Source organism: Cricetulus griseus, chromosome 7, assembly GCF_003668045.3.
Source record: "Cricetulus griseus strain 17A/GY chromosome 7, alternate assembly CriGri-PICRH-1.0, whole genome shotgun sequence".
Taxonomy (NCBI): Eukaryota; Metazoa; Chordata; class Mammalia; order Rodentia; family Cricetidae; genus Cricetulus; species Cricetulus griseus.
In genome coordinates this window covers 81753149-81772950 of record NC_048600.1, presented here as the reverse complement: position 1 = coordinate 81772950, position 19802 = coordinate 81753149, and the positions used below count along the sequence as shown (strand labels likewise).

General features: G+C 41.8%; 1 protein-coding gene across 2 annotated transcripts in view; it reads left to right on the top strand.

Annotated features, from left to right (window-relative positions):
* Positions 1-19802, top strand: part of Usp43 (ubiquitin specific peptidase 43) — a 58511-nt gene that overhangs the window by 17650 nt on the left and 21059 nt on the right. For both annotated transcript variants that reach the window (XM_027427106.2, XM_027427105.2), the window contains exons 3-9: positions 187-290; positions 4080-4172; positions 5785-5920; positions 9516-9651; positions 11234-11366; positions 14479-14590; positions 19267-19370. In XM_027427106.2, the coding sequence (XP_027282907.1) occupies positions 187-290; positions 4080-4172; positions 5785-5920; positions 9516-9651; positions 11234-11366; positions 14479-14590; positions 19267-19370 (818 nt within the window). The remainder of the gene's footprint in view (positions 1-186; positions 291-4079; positions 4173-5784; positions 5921-9515; positions 9652-11233; positions 11367-14478; positions 14591-19266; positions 19371-19802) is intronic.

Sequence of the window (19802 nt, the reverse complement as noted above, 5' to 3'; positions counted from 1 at the left end):
AGGCGGGTTGAAAGAAAGAACATTGAGTGATGGTAAAGGCAGTATTGAAGATCATCATTCCACAAGGCTCAGAAAGGGATGATGTGGGCATTGCGGGTGGGGAGTAATGGGCTTCGTGGTCTGGAAGCAGCTGTGTGACATAATGTGGACAGGATGTCATTGGATTTCTTTCCTGTTTCTTTGTAGCTGCCCTCAGATGCAAGTAAGGCCTCGGAGGACCTCCGGCCATCTGCAGCTCCTCTCCCCTTAGGTCCCAGCTTTGTGCAGAGCCACTTTCAAGCACAGTACAGGTAAGATGGGGCATGTTCTTAAGAGTGTGGTCTCCAGGAGCTGTGCGCATAGGTCACCTGCATCTCATTGCCCTTGACCCTGCACCACAAAACAACAAAACACACAAGTACCCTTCCCTTTCCTGTCACTCACAGCCTGTCGGTCAGTCTCCTGTGGTCACCAACCTTGAGGATTTCTTCTTTCCTTTCTTGGAATAACCTTCTGCCCTCCTTTAAAGGAATGAAGGAGTGCCTGGGGGTGGTTCTGTAGAGCAGGGATGTGGAAGCCAGGCTATTACCAGCTGATGTCATATTGAAGTGAGGGGGGCTCTTCCTGTTTGTAGGACATGGCCAGAGAGCTCGCTTGAATTAGTCATTGTGAGCTCAACACAGCATGGGGGATATAGAATCATCACATGGCTTTTAACTTCAGGAAACATGCACTATGGGCATTTCTATATGAAAGCATGGATGTTTTAAAGAATTCTGGTGTTTAATAAAAATACCTGCAGCAATGAGTCTCCAAAGAGGAAACTCTAACCCCAGACTTGTTGGTCATACATGTCTTTTCATGGGCTTTGGTAGCTGATAGGATCAAATGGATGGGAACATACTCAACAGAGATGACTACAAGCTTCAAGGTGGGAATGAATGAGCACAGAGGTCGGGACTTAAGGAAAGCCATTGGATACAGAAAACCTCTTATGTGGGGTTTCCATATCTGTGTATTTCAAACATCAGTATTTAAGTTCTATTTTTTAAAGGCTGGAGCAAAATAAAAATTGAACATGTGAATGGTATGATTATTTGATTATTTGACATGCGCCTATAATATATAAGGTCATGTTAATATATATATATATATATATATATATATATATATATATATATATGTGTGTGTGTGTGTGTGTGTGTGTGTGTGTGTGTGTGTGTGTGTATGTATCTTTTAACATTCTTCATTAATTTATGGTAAAAATCTTATAAAATCCTCTTTGTAGCTTATTAGTATATAATATTTAGCTATCTCTAATGATTTCACCTATATGGTTGAACACAGGACTTCTTGCTACCTGTGAGTTAACACCCATTGGTCAGCATTTCCCCATCTGCTGTCTCTCTCTCTGATCTTTGGTAATTGCCATTCTATTCTCAACTTCTGTGAGATAGCTTTTTTTTTTTCAGTCAATGTGTATTATTTACATCTAATTTGATAATACATCTTATATTTTATATGCTATTAAAGTATAGTGCTTATGCTCTATGTGAAATTAGAATGAGGCTATAGCTCAGTGGTAAAGTACATGCTTGGCTTGTGCAAGGTCATAGTCTTGAACCAGTTGGATACAATATAACTGTATGAAGTTTGATACAATACAGCTCTATGGGTTCAATTCTTACCATCATAAGATATATACAAACATACATACAAATAATTAGCCAGTTACTTAGAAATTTTTTTTATTTTTTTTCCAAATCACACATCTCTTGCTACCCAAAATAAGTTCAGGGCTAATATAGAGGTCATACCAAGACAGGAGATGCGGCTCAGCAGTTAAGAGCACTTACTGCTCTTTCAGAGGATGAGTTTAGATTCCAGCAACATAAGGCAGCCCACAAACTCCCATAATTCCTGTTCCAAAGGATCCAACATCTCCTTCTGGCCTCTGCAGGCACCTGCGTATGTCACATACACAGACACACATAAATAAATTTAAAGAAAAGAAATCAAGGTCATATTCTTGAACCAGCTTGAATGCAGCTCTATGAAAGAAAACCCACACCTGGTTTTGTTCTGTGGAGGCTGAAAGAAGCGAAGAGTGAAGCAGGGATTAGGATGCTTTCCAGACACAAGCATATATCCTATTGTGCACCCCGGCACACAGTGATCTAAAGGGGTGGGAGGATCTAAAGAGAAATTGGGTAGCAGAGGGAACCCCACAATGCCATGTCCAGTGGCCAGCAAGTGCTGTGTAACACACTGCTTTTATCAAAAAACTGCCTGGATTCTCCTGGGTGAGTTTACCAGCGGTGTGAGCTGGGGTCAGTGTTAAGCCGAAAAGACTGGACACTGGGGTATGGTGTGGTATAGACAGCATGCATAGTAGCCCTGAGATCGTGTGCTCCACAAAACAAAAGACCACTGGGGACTTTTGTAAGTCACTGCTACCATTCTGGTAACTTCTATTCATGTAGATAACTTGTATCCCTGAGATCTATCAATGAGCAGATGCCTCAGGTGAATCCTTGGGTTTTTAATCTTCTTGCTTTCCCTATCTTATAATTGTTACTGTTATTATTATTTTCTTTGAGATAGTGTCTTGCCATAGAGCCTAAGCTGGCCTCGAACTTTTCCACACTTCTACCTCAGTTTCTCGAGTGCTAAGATTACAGCTGTGAAGCACCACATCTGGTTCTTGGGAAGTTTTTCAGCTTAAGATGCCAGAGTCCCTTGGGTGCAGGAGAGATGGCTCAGAGGTTAAGAGCACCGACTGCTCTTCCAGAGGTCCTGAGTTCAATTCCCAGCAACCACATGGTGGTTTACAACCATCCCTTATGAGATCTGGTGCCCTCTTCTGGTGTGCAGATATACGTGGAAGCAGCATGTTGCATACATAATAAATAAATAAAATCTTTTTTTAAAAAAAAAAAAAGATGCCAGAGTTCCTCCTTCCCCTCATTGAAATAGAATCCATGTCAGGAAATCCTGGAAGTCTGGACCTCTAAAAAGCTGCTTGTGGGCTAGTGAGATGGCTCAGAGGGTAAAGGCACTTGCTGCCAAGCCTGATGACCTTAGTTCATGCCAGAACCCACATGTTAGAAGGAGAGGACCAACTCCCAAAGGCTATTGTCTAACCTGACATGCATACCATGCCATGTCCATGTTCACCCCCACCCCTTTATGAAATAATTAAATGTAATTTTAAAAAATGCTATTTGTGTCTTTGGGGATTCAAGGAAGTTAAGCCCCAGAGATAAAGAGGCACTGAGACCTCTTTGGCTTGAAAGTTACTGTGCAGGTTTTTTTTTTTTTTTCCATCCTTAATATGCTGAGGCATGAGACTAAACTCCCCTCCTCTCTTCCCTTCAAAAGAGGAAAGTCCTGAAGCATAAAATTAACCATCTTACTTCAACAAATATCCACTTAATTTTGTTGTTTGATACAAAGTTCCCTATGTTGCCCATCCTGGCCTCAGGTACCCTTCCTGCCTCAGCACCCACACTCAGATCAACTACACATATAAAATGTACAACCCAGTGCCATGTATGCTCTTCCTGGCTCCTGAACACTTTTATTACCCAAAGAGCAAATCTGGTGCCTAGTAAGTAGTCACATTTCACTTTCCTCCTCCCAACTTCTAAAAACCATCACTTTGTATTATGGCTTTCCTATTTTAGATATTTGTTTTTCCTCTTCGGCTTTCTTATTTTAGATATTTCATATAAATAGAATGAAAAATAGATAGCCTTAGTACTGGGTCTGGGTCTGTCTTAGTACTTGACATGATATTTTTAAGGTATCAGGGTTCTGTGTCTTTTTTATGGCTGAGCTGTATGTCATAGTGTGGATGTACCACATTTTGTTTACCTCCTATCTAATGCTAGGTAGCCTGGTTGTTTCCCCTTTGACTCTTGTGAACAAGGCTGCAAGGAACATTCATATATAAGTTATGAGTTGAACACCTATTTTCAGTTCTTCTGCTTGGTATTGCTGGGAAGGAAATGCTCTAGTAATTTAGTATCTAGATTTTCCAGGGACTCTCAAGGTATTGAAGTGTGATGATGGTTCATCTCTGTTCTTTGCCCTCACAGATCTTCCTTGACTTGCCCTCACTGCCTGAAACAAAGCAACACCTTCGATCCTTTCCTGTGTGTGTCCCTTCCCATCCCTTTGCGCCAGACAAGGTACGTGAGTGTTCTGAGTGTTGTGGCATGCTCGCTGTACTTGACTCTTTCTGGGGACCTTCTGGTTCTGCACCTGCCACTTTTCACTTAGTGTTTCTCTAGGCCAATCCTGCAAACAGGTGACAGTATTGGATGGTAATTAAAGAGAAAGGAGTGTCCATTCTTTAGCTGAGGAAGGAACATGAAGAGGTCTCTTGTGTGTGTCCAGGCTGTCTCCTGACTCAGGTCTCTGGCCCACTCAGGAGCTGGCACAGGCCCTACTTAAGTCAGACAAGGGTATCTGTTGCTACATGCTCTTCCCTGCTGAATCTCAAAATCCGGTTCCTTCTCCATAAAAGGTATGGGGAATTTTATTTCTTTCATTTTGTTTTGTAAGGCAGAGTATCATTCTGTAGCTCAAGCTGGCCTTAGCCTCCCAAGTGCTGGGCCTATAGGTGTGAGCCACTACACTTAACTATATATGAAATGATTTCATGAAGGAGAAAAGAAAGAGAAAAAAAGGTTGTTTGGTACAGGCGAGAAGAAAAGTGGTGTTGGGATGAATGAGCAGTGGGTTGTAGTGTCCAAAAGCAAGGAACTGGCAATACAGCTCCTTTCCTGGAAGCCCATTTTGCCACCATCACATATGGCCAGGCCAGTGTGGTGGAAGGTTGGTGAATTTGAATGTGGAAGCCTGTGCTGTCAGGGAGATGGATGGAGGTGCTCCCACCATCCTCAGTACCATCTCTCCTTTCTATTCCTGTGGGCATCTGCATGTTTAGGGTCTAGCAGAACACAGGACCTCTTCTCCAAGCCTCACTTCCCTCTGCTCAGAACTGCTGTGCTGTCTATGCTGTCAATGCTATAGCAGAACAGTCACCTTAGACAGTAACCTGGGTTATACTGCCACGGCAGCATTGGGAAATTGTAGGCTGTGACTGAGGATCCTTGGTAGCACGGTGACCCTGGGACAGACTTCCCATGTTCTTACCCCAGCTTGTGACTTAGCTAATTATTACAGCACAGCAGTCTCCTCCAGGAGTGGCTTCTGGGGGCTGTGAGGGCAGAAGGAAATTTTCATTGAGGAGAGAGTCACCAATAGGGTTGATTTCTTCTAAAAGAAGCAGCTTGGCTGTTTTGTTTTACAGAATACAGGGTTTTGTTTTTCTTTTTATTTTTTCTTTTCTCTTTTTCTTTTTCTTTTTCTTTTTTTGGGATAGTTTCTTTGTGTAGCTTTGGCTCTCCTAGAACTAATTCTGTAGACCAGTCTGACCTCGAACTCACAGAGATCCTCCTGCCTCTGCCTCCCAAGTGTTGGGAGTTAAAGATGTACACCACCACCGCCCAGCCTTCTTCTTCTTTTTTTTTTTTATGCTTTCCGTTTAGCTGTTAACAGTCATAGGATCAGAGATCTATGTGGTTTGATTTCTACTTGAAACCCTTATGTTCAACACTTTGGGAAAGCAGTTTGGGAGATTTGGCTCTTTTCTGCCACCTATTGGAAGGGCACTTAAAGTACCGGGACCCAACTAGCAAATTATGTTTAAGCACTTAGCCTGTCCCCATGATCTACAGTGTTGGTGGCCATTTCTGTCAGTCCTTTAAGGATTTTGGCTCCCTTTCTGTTTTTCAGATTCTTGAGTGTCACGTTGGTCTTCCCCTCTAAGAGCCAGAGGTTCTTGCGGGTTGGCCTGGCTGTGCCGATCCTCAGCACTGTGGCGGCCTTGAGGAAGATGGTTGCTGAGGAAGGAGGAGTCCCTGCAGAGGAGGTGTGCTGGAATTGCTGGGCCTAGCCACTGGGTGACAGAATGCTGACTGGGCCAGCTGCCCAGACTAATGTGTGGTTCCCAGATGACTCACTGGCTTCTGTTTGATTAGTTGTCCCCTGGGTGTTTGTGGTGACCCAGCCTTGACTTCCCCCCTGCATTATTACTCAGGGCAACCGCAAGGGAACACTTTGCCTTTCAGAAGATGATGGTGATTGTGATCCAACAGCAGCTAACCAGTCATACTTACTAAGTGCAAGACGTTGTCTCTCCCTCCCTGAGATCGAGTCCCTACATGGTTCTGGCTAACCTGATACTCCTATATATGGTTCAAAATGGCCTTAAATTTGTAGTCACTCTTCTACCTCAGCCTCCCCAGTGTTGAGATTATAGGCGTGCTCAACCAACCCCGTGAGTCAATCCTATTTACTCTTGTAGAGAAGACACTACAAAGGTCTTCACAGAGGGGTTAAGGTCATATAAATAAGGAGTTGGCTAAGCTGGGATCTGAATGCATGTGGTTTTATGCTTTTCCACTTCTGAGAATATTGGCCAGGTACTGAAGGGATGCTCAGAGTGATGTAGACACTGATTGTTTGTGACATGAGAGGAGATGGAGAAGGTAGACACAGAAACAAACAAGACTGTTTGGTCTTGTTTGTTTGAGATCACCTCCCTGTGTATGTAGCCCAAGCTGGCTTTGACTTCATGATTCTCTTGTCTTAGCCTCTCAAGGACTGGGATGACAAGGCTTGTGCCACTAAACCTATCTTTGTTTTATATACTTATTTTTGAGACAGGGTTTCACTCTGTAGCTTAGACTGGCCATGGAACTCACTATGAAGCCCGGGCTAACCTCACACTTAACGGCAGTTCTCTTCCCTCAGTCTCCCAAGTGCATGTGTAAGATGCTGGATTACATGTGTGAGTGAGCTGCTTGGGTTACATGTGTGAGCTGCCATGCTCTGCTTGATTTTGCTTTATAAGGAGTCCTGGTGATGAACTGGCTTTACTGTGCCTGGAGGACCCCTGTGACATGGTGGGATAAAAATGAACCAATGACAAACAGCATGACAGATGAGAGAGTGCATGAGTTTCCTAGCTGCTGTGACCAAATATGTGGCAAAAGGCAACTTCCAGGAGGAGGAGTTTATTTCAGCTCACAGTTTGAGGGATACAACCTGTCATGGCCGGGAAGGTGTGGTGATGGCAGTGTGAGGCAGCTGCTCCACTTCTGTCTGCGGTCAGGAAGCAGAGAGAGAGAGGGGAGAGAGAGAGAGAGAGAGAGAGAGAGAGAGAGAGAGAGAGAGAGAGAGAGAGAGAGAGAGAGAGAGAGAGAGAGATCAGTGCTGGCGCTCAGCTTGCCCTCTTTGCATTCAGTCTGGCCCCAGGCCACAGAGAGGTTTTCATCTTCAATAAAACCTTTCTAGAAACACTTTCAGGTATGTTTCCATGGTGATCTTAAATCCAGGCAAGTTGACAGTTTAGACTAATGTCACAGAGGGTCTCTGAGTAGGGTTCTAGCTATGACTCGTCTGCTCTTCAGCTCTCTGACTTGGGTCCTGCAAGTGGTTGATCAACCTTCTGTTTCTTTAACTATAAAATAGAAAATGTATGCTTCCCAGATAACCTGGTCTAGAACCTTTTAAAATTAAACCAACAAAAACACGTGTAACCTTTTTGTTAAGTAATAATGCAAACAACAAAGTATACATATCCTAAGGTTGTGTCTGTCTGTGTATTTGTATAACCACCCTGGTTACCAAGGCTTCCATCACTCCACTGGCTCCCTCCTGCCCCTAGTAGTTCTACCTGTAGGATTGTTATGAAACTCTCACACAGGGGAAAAATAATGCATATTTTCCTTGTAAACTCTAAAATGGAGCTAATGAGATGGCTCAGAGGGTCATGGTGCTTGCCACCAAGCCAGATGACCTGAGTTCAGTTCCCAGAGCCTACCTGGAAGAAGGAGAGACCTGACTCTGGAAAGTTGCCTTCTGACTTCTAAAAACATGCCAAGCTTTGCACACACCAGGCCACCACCCTTGAAAAATAAATAAATGTAAAAACAAGTGAACTCCTAAGTGTTCTAGGGAACCGTGTGTGTGTGTGTGTGTGTGTGTGTGTGTGTGTGTGTGTGTGTGTGTGTGTGTAAGAGGGAAAGCATATTCTCGGAAGGATTGACAGTAATGAAAAGATCCAAAGGGACAATCTGGTAGAGGCAGAGGAAGAGGACAATCTGAGTAGCAGCTGGACTGTGAGGCATCTGATGCCTTTGTAAAAGGGATGGGACTCACATGGTGTCAGCGCAGGATGGACAATCTGATTGGAACTTAAACATCCCTCTGGATGTTTTGATTTTTTTTGATTGGCATGTTTGTCTATGGGAATGGAAGTATCTGACTGTATTTATTCTATGTCTTGTGACTTGGGACACATATATTAATTTATTTTTTATTTACAAAAAGCCAGCATGAATAATGAGCAGAGCCTAATGTTAAAACTCGAAACAGCACAAAGATTTTGGTGTGCTTCTATTCCCTTACACCTTTTGACTTAGATATTATTGCAGATGGTAGCCAGGTATTGGTGGGTCATGCCTGTAATCCAGCATTTGAGAGGCTGAGGCAGGAGGATTGCAGCAGATTCCAGGCCAGGCTAGCCAGGGATAGGTACTCAGGACTTGTCTTAACTCTGACCCTGACCTGACCCCCTCAAAAATAAATTATTGTAGATAGTAAGATAGTAGTTATTATTGTTCTATAATATAATATTTCCCCCTCCCCCTACTTTAGTTAAATATAGTTTCATTTGGTCTTATGGTTTGAATGGACAATGAAGAATTAAACTTAATGTGTACTATTTTCTTTGATTCATTTCTTTTTTTACAACTCAAATTTTTCTTCTGATTCAGCTCTTTTTTTTTAAAGCCAGAAATATATCTTTTATAAGAGAACTTCCCAGCCAGTATGTCTCAAATGGGCTCTCTGAGTTGTATACATTGAGGTGCTGAGTTGGTTTCTGGGGCAGCCAGTTCTCTTTCCTGTAGTGTAAAATCATCTCCTTCCTGTGTTCCATGAACATGTTTTTTAGGCATAACATTATGTGAGAAAAGTTAGTAACAGCATTTCGAGTGCTTCTTAATTGAACACTGTTCATGGAAAATACTTTTTATTTATCCAACATGTTTTTATCCTACTTGTGCTATGGTAGGTTAGCTAGGTATAAAACTTTAGAGTTTTTTTTTTAATTTTTGTGTGGTTACAGTTAAGATGTCTGTGGTTAATCTAATTATGTTTGCTATATTTTACGATTTAAAATATGTAGGCACTTAGAAAGAAAAATGAGTTTTAAGACTCTGAGTTATTTATTTTCTAATTTTATGTTTAGTGTGTGTGTGTGTATACACACACAATATGGAGACCAGAGAACAATTTGCAGGAGTCAGGTCTCTCCTTCCATCATGTGGGTTCCAAGGATCAAACAGTCCCCCAGGCTTGGCAACGGGTATCTTTTCCCGCTGAGCCATCTCACCGGCCCTGTTTTTGAGTTCTTATCTGTTGGGTTCTTTTTGAGAAAACCAGCCTTCTCATTTCAGGTGATCTTGGTTGAACTGTATCCCAATGGATTCCAGCGGTCATTCTTTGATGAAGAGGATCTGAATACCATTGCAGAGGGTGATAATGTGTATGCTTTCCAAGTCCCTCCCCTACCTGGTCCAGCGACACTCTCAGGTACAATAGTGCCTTGAATAATTTGTTTTGCATGAGTTATGGGTTTGAGAGGGTTTGAGAAGCTGCAAACCTTTTAGCTTTAAGACTTTGAATTGTTAGGCTCATTTCATCTGTAGTTTGATGTACAGATGATGGATATTAAAATCTCAATGAATGTTAGAATCACCAGGAGGGCTACTTAAAGCAGATTTCTGGGCCCCTTACCCAGAGTTTCTGATTTTAAGACCTGAGAGGGAACTTGAGAACTTGCATGTCAATCATGCTTCCTGAAGATGCTGAATAAGGGGGACCGTACTCTGAGAATCACTGCTTAGCAGGAGGTGCTGGTATCATCTTTGTTTCAGGACTGTTACCATTCACAGTCCTTATATGGAGTCAGATTTCTACTAGTTGAGCTGTAGATAGGCAAAGAGATTAAGACAGACAGACAGACAGGCAGGCAGACAGACAGACAGACAGACAGACAGACAGACAGACAGACACACACACACACACACACACACACACACACACACACAACTGCTGCTGCTGCTGCTGCTGTTGTTAATAGTTCCTATTTCCCAAACCTCTGCCTGGTGAATATAGTCATTTTTTTTTTTTTTTAGCTTTACATCAGTGTGCATTTTAGCACAATTAGCCAGTTTAGAAGACCATGTTTAAAGACCCCATTGCAGCATGCAGCAGCCCCCACTTACCTGCAGATTCCTTTTTTGGAGTTTCTGTTACCTACAGCCCCTATGCTCTAAAAACATTAAAAGAAAAATTTTGGAAATATCCATTGCTAATATGTGTGTTTGTTTTGTGGCACTGGGAAATCAAACCCAGGTATTTATACATGCTAGTCAAGTAGTTGCTCTGCCACTGAGCTATGCCCTAGCCTCACAATTGATAACCTTTATGCAAGTAACTTGTTATTATTCTATTTTATTATTATTCTCTTACTGCACCTAATTTACAAATGAACATTTATCATAGGTAAAAATGGTGGGAAAAAGCATAGTATTTGTAGGTTGGTAACGTGAATGGCAACTGCCACACCTCAGATGAATCCTGTACTCTGAGCCCATGTCCTTAGGTAGCCTAGGCAGTGAGCTGTGGGAAGCAGATGTTTTGATGTTCTCTGAGTCAACAGGAGAATTCTGGGCTGTGTAATCCGGAACAAAACACTGATTGACCTTGACTGTGCTATAGCCCAGGGAATAAATCCTAACTTCAAATTCAATCATGGGTAACACATACTTTCCTTGAAAAAAAAAATCAGTATTTCAGAACTGATTGGAACGAGAGGCTAGCCCAGGCCCTCTCCTTTGCCCCTGGTAGTAGATGTTCTAACATTCTGTTGGGTGAACACATAAAAGCAACCTAAGTAAATTTGGGGTATTTCCCAGATTGCCTTTGCAAAATGCTAATTAAGCCCTGGCCCATCTTTTTAAAATCATTGGCTGACTACAACCACAAAATCATATCATATGTATATGAATTGTGTATGCCAGGTATCTGACCCAGTGCTGAGAGCCTCACCATCTCTCTTCAGAGTCCCCTGGTGTCTGAATAGATGCTCTGGTGTCATTCTCTCCTCCAGCTCATCCTTCTGGTCTGTCAGTGTCACCGCGCTTGGCAGTCCGTGACAGCCAGGGGTTCTCTAAACCTCTCCATAGTGAGAGGGTGCTCATCCTCTTCTGTAACCTGGTGGGGTCAGGGCAGCAGGCAAGCAGGTATGTGAATTTCCTTCCTGTATTCATGTGGCAAGTGGAATTTGTGGACCTGTACTTTGCACCCCTTCCTCCCTCCCTCTCTCCCTCAGTCCCACCTTCCCTCTCCCTCCCTCTCTTCATCTCATATAGCTCAGGCGGGATTAAAACACTCTATGTAACCAAGATTGGCTTAGAACTCCCGATCTTCATGTCTCTATCACTCTAGTGCTGGGGTTACAGGGGTAGACTACCATATTTGGCTCTAACCTTAGATTCTATCTCAAATAATTTTAACTTGATAAAATAAGTATCTATTCCCAGTGTTAATAAAGTGGAAGATGAAAGTACAGTGCTCCTGAGCAAGAGGATTCGCTATAATTGCCTTGAGCAGATGGCTGACACCATTCTTAATTAGACATCAGAGGTTTCCTGTTAATTGCAGAGAAGTTGTGATTGCCCACACCACTACTACTTTATATTGTGTCACGTGGGCTAGCAGCAGCCGCCCAATGCGGGAAAACTGGCTACAAGAGGCAAGTAGGCATGGATGGCTGTGACCACCTGTAATCTGTTGGTCGGGAGGCTGAGGCAGGAGGATTGTAAGTCCAGCTATGAGCCATGTAGTAAGTTGCAGGTCAGCATGGGCTATGTAGTAGGCCCATCACTGAGGGAGAAAAAGGGTGGTTGAAGTAAAGGAAATAAAAAACCCCTTTGTTTGTAGTTTGGTAGTCTGGTAGAAGACATGAACAGGAAAGTGATTAAAACTAATTAAAGGGTTCAGGAAAATGATCGGTTATATTATAAACATTAAAAAGATAGACAACTTTCTAGTATAATCAGATAAAGTGTTTTTAAAGGAAATCTTGACTGTTTGGGGTGATGAGTGTTACTTTGATTTGATCATTCTACAATGTATGCATGTATTGAAACACTGCATTGTGTTCTGTACATCCATCCATACATATATACATATATTTGTTTGTCATCTGCCAAATAAAATGCAAATAAAATGTTTAAAGAATTCTGGGGGCTGGAGAAATGGCTCATTGGTTAAGAGCACTTGCTTCTCTTGAGGGGGATCCGGTTTGGTTCCCAACATCCCATGGTGGCTCACAACCATTCATAACTCCACTTAAAGGGGATCCGACTCTTCTTCCGGCCTTAGCAGGCACTAGGCATGCATGTGGTGTACATACATGCATCCAGGCAAAATATTCATGCACACAAAATAATATAATTTGAGAGAGGGAAGGGAGATAAAAAAGAGAGGGAGAGAGGAGGGAGGGAGGGAGAGAGAAAGAGAGAGAATGATTGAATTCTGGTGTGCCTCAGTGATATAGCGTGTGCTTAACATGTGTAAGGCCCTGGAATCAACCTCCAGCCCTACATAGTGATACAAAACAAAAACAAAGTGAAATTCTAACAAGATATATTTAGGTTGATAGAATAGTTCTAAAATTTATCTGGGATCCTAACGTGGTAGGAATAACCAGAGAATATTGGGGGAGGAGGGAAAGGAGGATGAAAGATGGCAACAGCCACAATGACACTGCTGCTGATTTTGGTGTTTTGAGATTAGGGTCTTACTCTGTAGCCCAAGCTGGTCTGCAACTCCCTGTGTATGTAGCTCAGGCTAGCCTCAAACTCGTGACCTTTCTGCCTCAGTCTCTTAGCTCCTAAAATCATAGGTGTATAGAGTGATAGACAGCTCAATAAAATTTTAGTTGTTAAAATATTATGATATGGGTAAAAAAATATGAAAATAATCAACAGAGCCAAATAGGCCAAATTATATTCAGGTATTTACTATTTGATAAAATGACATATATTTCATAGTCCTAGGGATGGATGTATTATCTAGTAATTAAGGCAAAGCAAACCAAACAGAAAACCAACATAGAATATTTATGTCTTCGAGTAGAAGATGCTCTTTCTTGAAACATATAAAACCAGGGACCACGAAGGAGGAGGCTTATGTTTCAAACAGATTTAACATTTTAATCTGAGACATGTAAAACACTCTTGTTTCTAATTTAAATAAAAAAATTGAGAAAAAAAACATTTTAATCTGAAACCAACTGTAAATTTAAACAATGAGGGAAAATACGTATGCCTTGAGAGAGGTGAAGGCCTCACATATATCACAGAAAACCTAGTTCTCACTCAAATGAGGTAGTGTATCTCGTAGTGAAATGAGTTCACAGTATATGCATAGGATGAAAGATTCAATGGTGTTGGCAGTAAGAGAATTCTTTACTGCAGTGGCAAGATTCTATTCCTAGCCCTTCATATTGCTAAGGAAATCTGGACTACTCGTTCTGAACAGGAATAAAGTGACTTAATGGGACAAGATGATAAGACAAAACAAAAAGACACAGTTCTTTATCCAGGGACCTGAGCAGAGGCACTTGCTTCCCCAGTAGACTGACGTGACTTTTCTGTAGGGCATTTTGGAAGTAAGTAGCATTGACTTTGCCTTTCTATTTATAGAGCCTTCATCCTAGGAGAACAATTGGTCACATGTAGCTGAGGGGCTGTGCTTAAGACTATTTGTAGCTCCTGCCATAAGCAGGATTGTTTAAACAATAACAAACTGGGAGCAACTCAAAGTGCATTAACAACACAGGATAGATTGAAGAGCTGATTGTCCATTCAGTGCCCTTCCCCATCCAGACAGGTCCCCTCATTGGTGTTCAGTTTTAACAATGTTGATTCAAGAGTTTCACATTATCCAGTCATATTTTCCCACAGCCAGGGTGCCTGTGGCAGAGCAAGGGCCCATTGGTTCATCCTGTAGTCACTGCCAAGCCCACTGCTGGACATTCAGTGGGTTGGGATATGGGAAACTTCCCAGTAATGAGAATATTCCTGAGATCTGACAGCATGTTATATGGATGCTTTGCTCTGGTTCCCTTACCCGCTTCCACTGCTCTCTGCTGTGGGAGCCCATCCGTTGGAATAGTCTGTAAAGTAGCTTATATGTGTGACATATTATAAGCAACTGGCAACTCCATGTAAGGTTTGGCTCTTAACTGTTCATTTATCCATTGGAGAGGAACCAGAATAAAGCAAACATACATGACTCTTGTTGAATTTTCCTCTACAGAAATAACTTATTTCCTTGGATTTTCAGGTTTGGGCCACCATTCCTGATACGGGAAGACAGAACTATCTCCTGGGTCCAGCTACAACAGTGTATTCTCAGCAAGGTTCGGTGCCTCATGAGGAATGAGGTCCCTGCACAGGTCTGTGTGCGTGAATTCAAGTGTGTGTGTGTGTGTGTGTGTGTGTGTGTGTGTGTGTGTGTGTGTGTGTGTATGTTACTGTTTGGTGATTTGTGATGTTTTCACCTCTCACATTAGGAGACACTTTTCACAAGGACCACTGAAATAAAGAGTAGCATTTGCATTATTATTCTCAACTTTGTGTTTTTATGTCTTTCATGGTTTTCAATAGGGGCTGGCACATAGTAAATTGTAGCTTAGACATATAGATCAAAATTTAAAGATACTTCATAAAATTTCCTTTCTCCTCTCCTCCACCAACCTTCTCTCTTGAGACAAGGTCTTATTCTGCAGTCCAGGTTGGCCTTGAATTTGTGAAAGTCCTCTGTCCTCAACATCCCCAAGTGCTGAGGTTACAGGCATGAGTTACCACACCTGGCTTGAGATAGAATTCCTTTTTTTGTTTGTTTTTATTTTGAAAGATTTAAATTATATTTATTTATTTACTTATGCCATGGTATACGTGAGGATGTCAGAGGACACCTTTTGGGAGTTGGTTCTCTTCTTCCACCATGTGAATCTGGAATCTTGGCAGCAAGTGCTTTGTACATTGAGCCACCTTGCCAGCCCTTGAGATGTAATTTCTGTGGAAAATTAATGGTTGATGGTGATGATGTCCAAGAGTGAAAGTCAGCTGAGTTTAAAAACTTAAGGAAAAAATACTTTCTTGTCTTGTTCCAAGAATTTTTAGAAGTTTAAAACCCATTGACTTTCAGCACCTTTATGGGTGCTGAAAAAACCATTGGTTTTTTTGCTTCTGTGTCTTGAACTGCTCTGGCAGGGAAGGCATTGGAATTTTCAGGGTTGATCAGTAGCCTTGAGAAACTGTGTAATAAGAGCCCTTCAATGGGGTTATGCCAAAGTATTTTATAGATAATCTCTCACAATGGCTATTTCTTTCTATCAAAGATAGCCCTATGTATTTGATTTAGGGTTTATACTAAAAAGCAACTTGTTAAAGACCTTCACTATATTTGTCCAAACCTTCATGTCTAAAGGATTTTGTTCGATATACCGCAGAGCCTGAATTAAAAGCTAGCTTCTCCACAAGTAGGTCAGGCTCTCTAGTAATAGTGGTAGCTATCCCTCAGACTTTGTGTTAGGAACTATTGAAAGGGGACAAAGCCACTTTCATGTGGGCATTTATTTCAGCTGCCTCCTCCTTCCCCAGCTGTCCTTGTTCCTTACCTGTCACATGCATATACTTTTGCCTCTGTGTCCTTACAGTCTTCCAATGTTAGGAACTAATCAAGTCACCAGTGATGCTAGCCAAATTCAAATGCAGGCAGCCTCAGCCTGGCCCTGGATACTTTTCCGTGTTTGTAAATGTGCAGTTGGGCATGATCTGCTGTAGGAATCATGTGTTCAGAATGGTTACAAGGCTCTCAGGATAGCCCTCCTACTTAACCCATACTCCCTTTAAAATTTTATTACTTGTTTACTTATGTATATGTGTGTGCCTCCTTATCTGTATCACACCACATGTGTGCACTGCCTGGGGAGGCCAGAAGAGGTGGCTCATGTGGGTGCTGGGAACTGAATCTGGATCCTGCAAGGGCAGCAAGCGCTCTTAATCACTGAGTCATCTCTCCAGCCCAGCCTTAATGCTTTTAATACTGTATTAAAGATGGGCTCCACATGGCAATAAAGTGAAAAGAATGTATTTGGAGTTTTCAAAACAGAGCTGAAGAGATTAAGCGTAGTGAACATACATACACTGAAGGCTCTAAAATGAATCTGCTTAGCCTAGAATAGAGGACAGGAAAGTGTTCCTTACAAAAATGAACCATTTGCTGGAGAGAATTAATTTGCATGAATTATGGAAAAAAGATATCACTGCAGGAACAATTTTTTATGGTCAACATATAAACTTGGGTGTGTGAGCTCAGCACTATTCTTTATGTAGGGTTGGCTGCCTCCACATAGATATTGGGATCTGGCTAATGGATGGCTTCCCTGTGCAAACAGCAAGGCTCAGTCAGTTAGGAGTGAAGGAAATTATTGTTTCTTCCATATTGAAATTAGCATTCTTAGAAAGTATACACCCTTCCATGGCCAACCTGAATCAAAGCCCCTGAGGTTAGCAGGCTTCCAGCCAATGATTTGTCTTGTCAAAACCATAGATCAACCACACACTGCACATTTATTGTTGGTGGATACATGAGGTTTTTTGTTGTTGTTGTTGTTGTCTTTTGACCATAGTCCATGAGCTGGGCAAATTCTCTTGAACTTCACTGTCTAGATCAGTGGTTCCCAACCTTCTTAATGCTATCACCCCTTAAGACAGTTTCTTATGTTGTGGTAACCCCAACCATAAACAATATTTTCATTGCTATTTTATAACTGTAATTTTGTGGCTGTTATAAATTGTAATGTAAATATCTGATATGCAGATGATCTTAGGCTACCCATGTGAAAGGGTCATTCAATACCCAAAGGGGTCATGATCCACAGATTGAGAACCATTAGTCTAGGCCCCTTAGCTAGTCAGTGTCATGTTACTGCATTTAAATCCCACAGACACAGGTTCATGAAGAAGACAGGCTTAGAGACCTTGTAGTGTTGGGGGTTCAAAGTCATGGCACTTACATGGGTTCAGATGCCAGGAGAGTGACAGGTGGTGATACACTGTGTCAGGAATGTATGTGGAACAAAACCAGATCTCAAAGTGTAGAATGGAATGGGGGAGTTGGAGAACTACAGGTCTTAAGTCCCTTTTGAGGGTGCCCCAGTAATGTAAGGGCCTCTCTAAGGACCCTACCTCCTAATTGGTTGCCATATAGACCAAGTATTCAGTGAAAACAAACACGTGTAGACAATTAAATGATATTCAAACCCTCTACTGCATGGCTCAGCTCTAGCTTATCCCCTGCCCTGCCTGCTCTTGTACATGGCTGCTGCCAAGTCACAGGAGCCCCTCACAATTGTCTCAATGTGTTCTGGGCCTTTGGTCTTCTGAAGTACTGGCCATACTCTTGCCTGGAACTCTAAAGCTTTCCTCCTCTTCTCTTGCCAGACAGAATCCAACCTCACCCACGATTTTAAGTAAAGATGTCTACCATCAGCTTTAATTTGTAAGGAAATTTTAGTTTTTCTCCAATTGTAGCCAAGTTATTGAGTGACGGCTTTAAAAACTGTATTTCCTTTATTTGAATGAAGACTGCATTGATTTCTTTTGGCAAAATATACAACTTAACCATTCATAAGTATATGTTAATTGCCTTTGCCATGCTATGTAACTATGTGTTCTCAGTTTTTTTTTTTTTTTAAAAACAATCCTACAAAAACTCTGTGCCCATTTAGTAGCAGAATACAATGCCCTATTAGCTCCCCACTATCCCTGTATGCCTGTGGCATATGCTAGATTTCCTCCACTACCCAGTGTGCCCTAGATAGACCCTTGGGCCTTGTATACAATGAAGCTCTCTCAAGCTAGGAGGTCCTTCAGGCTGAAGATAAGATGATAAATTGCTAACACATAGGTGGTAGATTTTTTGCTTCTTGTTCTATTATGATTTGTGTGTGTACATGTCTGTGTGTGAGTATGAGTGTGTGCCTGTATGTGTATGCATGTGCACTCATTAGACCCAGAGCCTGCTTCGAATGTGTTCTCCACCAAATTACATCTCCATTCTACTCCATTTTTAAGCCTGGGTGGAAATTGAGTTGTGCCTATCTACAGCATTTCATTTTCCATTTATCTGTTACCAATATGTGAGTTGTTCCCATCTTTTGACTATAAACAATGTTGTGACCATGAGTGTGCAAACATCTCTTGAATACCCTCACTTATAGTGGTTTTAGGAGCATGGTTAATGGCTGAGATAGTAGTTCTCACAAGTCTCAACCTTGTGAGAAACTTGTAGTTGATTGCCACAGCATTGATTTACATTCTCACCAACCATGCATGTGGGTTTCAATTTCTTCCAGATCCTCCCCAACACCTACTCCTCTCCCCTTTTAAAATTATAATATAGATAGAAATATAGTTGTTATGGTGGGATGTAACAACAGCTCACTGTGGTCTTGGTTCATGAGTTCACATTAACTATCACAAATGGCTGTAACCATCTTCTATTGTGCTTTTGTTATGTGTATGTGTTTGGAGAAGCAGGTCCTCTGGCCACTTTTGAATTAGGTTATTTGTTCCCCTGACTTTTTTGAGGCATTTATAATGTAAGCATATCTCTGTAAGGCTTGCTTCAATTTCAGAAATGTTAGTGTATCATAGCATGTGTATATGAACTTGTTATCCAACTGTCTCATTTTTGTGATGATAATCATGTCCATAAAGAAGGTTGAACTACTCATCAATAATTACAAATAGATTTTACTTTCCACTTACTGTATCAGTATCTGCTCCAGTTAAACACTTGTTTTTATTCTTGCTGTGTTCATCGTGTGAGGGATTGCATTCCGTATATCAAGCATGGCATTCGATCACTATATTAATAGATGGAATCTCAAAACAATGAAGCCTTTTTGCTGTCTGTTTTAAATACCGGCTATTAAGAGAATATTCAAAATACTATGGGGAAAAAAGTGCTTGCACTTTTGATTCATTTATGTGTCACAGAGTCTATTGCTCAGCACAGGGACTATGTGATGAACTGTCACCTCTGGTTTTGTCATGGCAGGACCTGGGGACTCTGTTCTCCATCCGAGTTGTGGGGCTCTCCTTGGCCTGCAGCTACTTATCGCCACAGGACAGCCGGCCCCTCTGTCACTGGGCAGTTGACAGGTAAGGGAAGGGATGGTTTGTGCTCTTACTGAGCTAGGCTTACTAAAGAAGACTACAGAACAATAAAATTATTAATAATACCAGCCATTCTTTACAGTTCCTCTCTAGTACCAGCCTTTGTTGAGTCCTTAGACACATTTTGCTTTTTTTTGTTTGTTTGTTTTTTAAATCTTGTGTCCAAGAATGGCTACTTAAAAGATGAGGGAGCAATGAGATTACCAGAGATCAACTTGCTCATACTTACACAGCTGGTGAATGGAGAAGCCTGAGTTTGCACTCAGATTGGTCTAACAGATGCTCAGGGATAAAGCCACTGTGACTAACTCTAATGTGCCTTTGACTTCATGATGCTCCACATGTCCCTTCAATAGTTTGTCACAGTGCAGCCTCATCTAAACTTCTTCAGGGATGGCACAGTATCCATGGGATGAT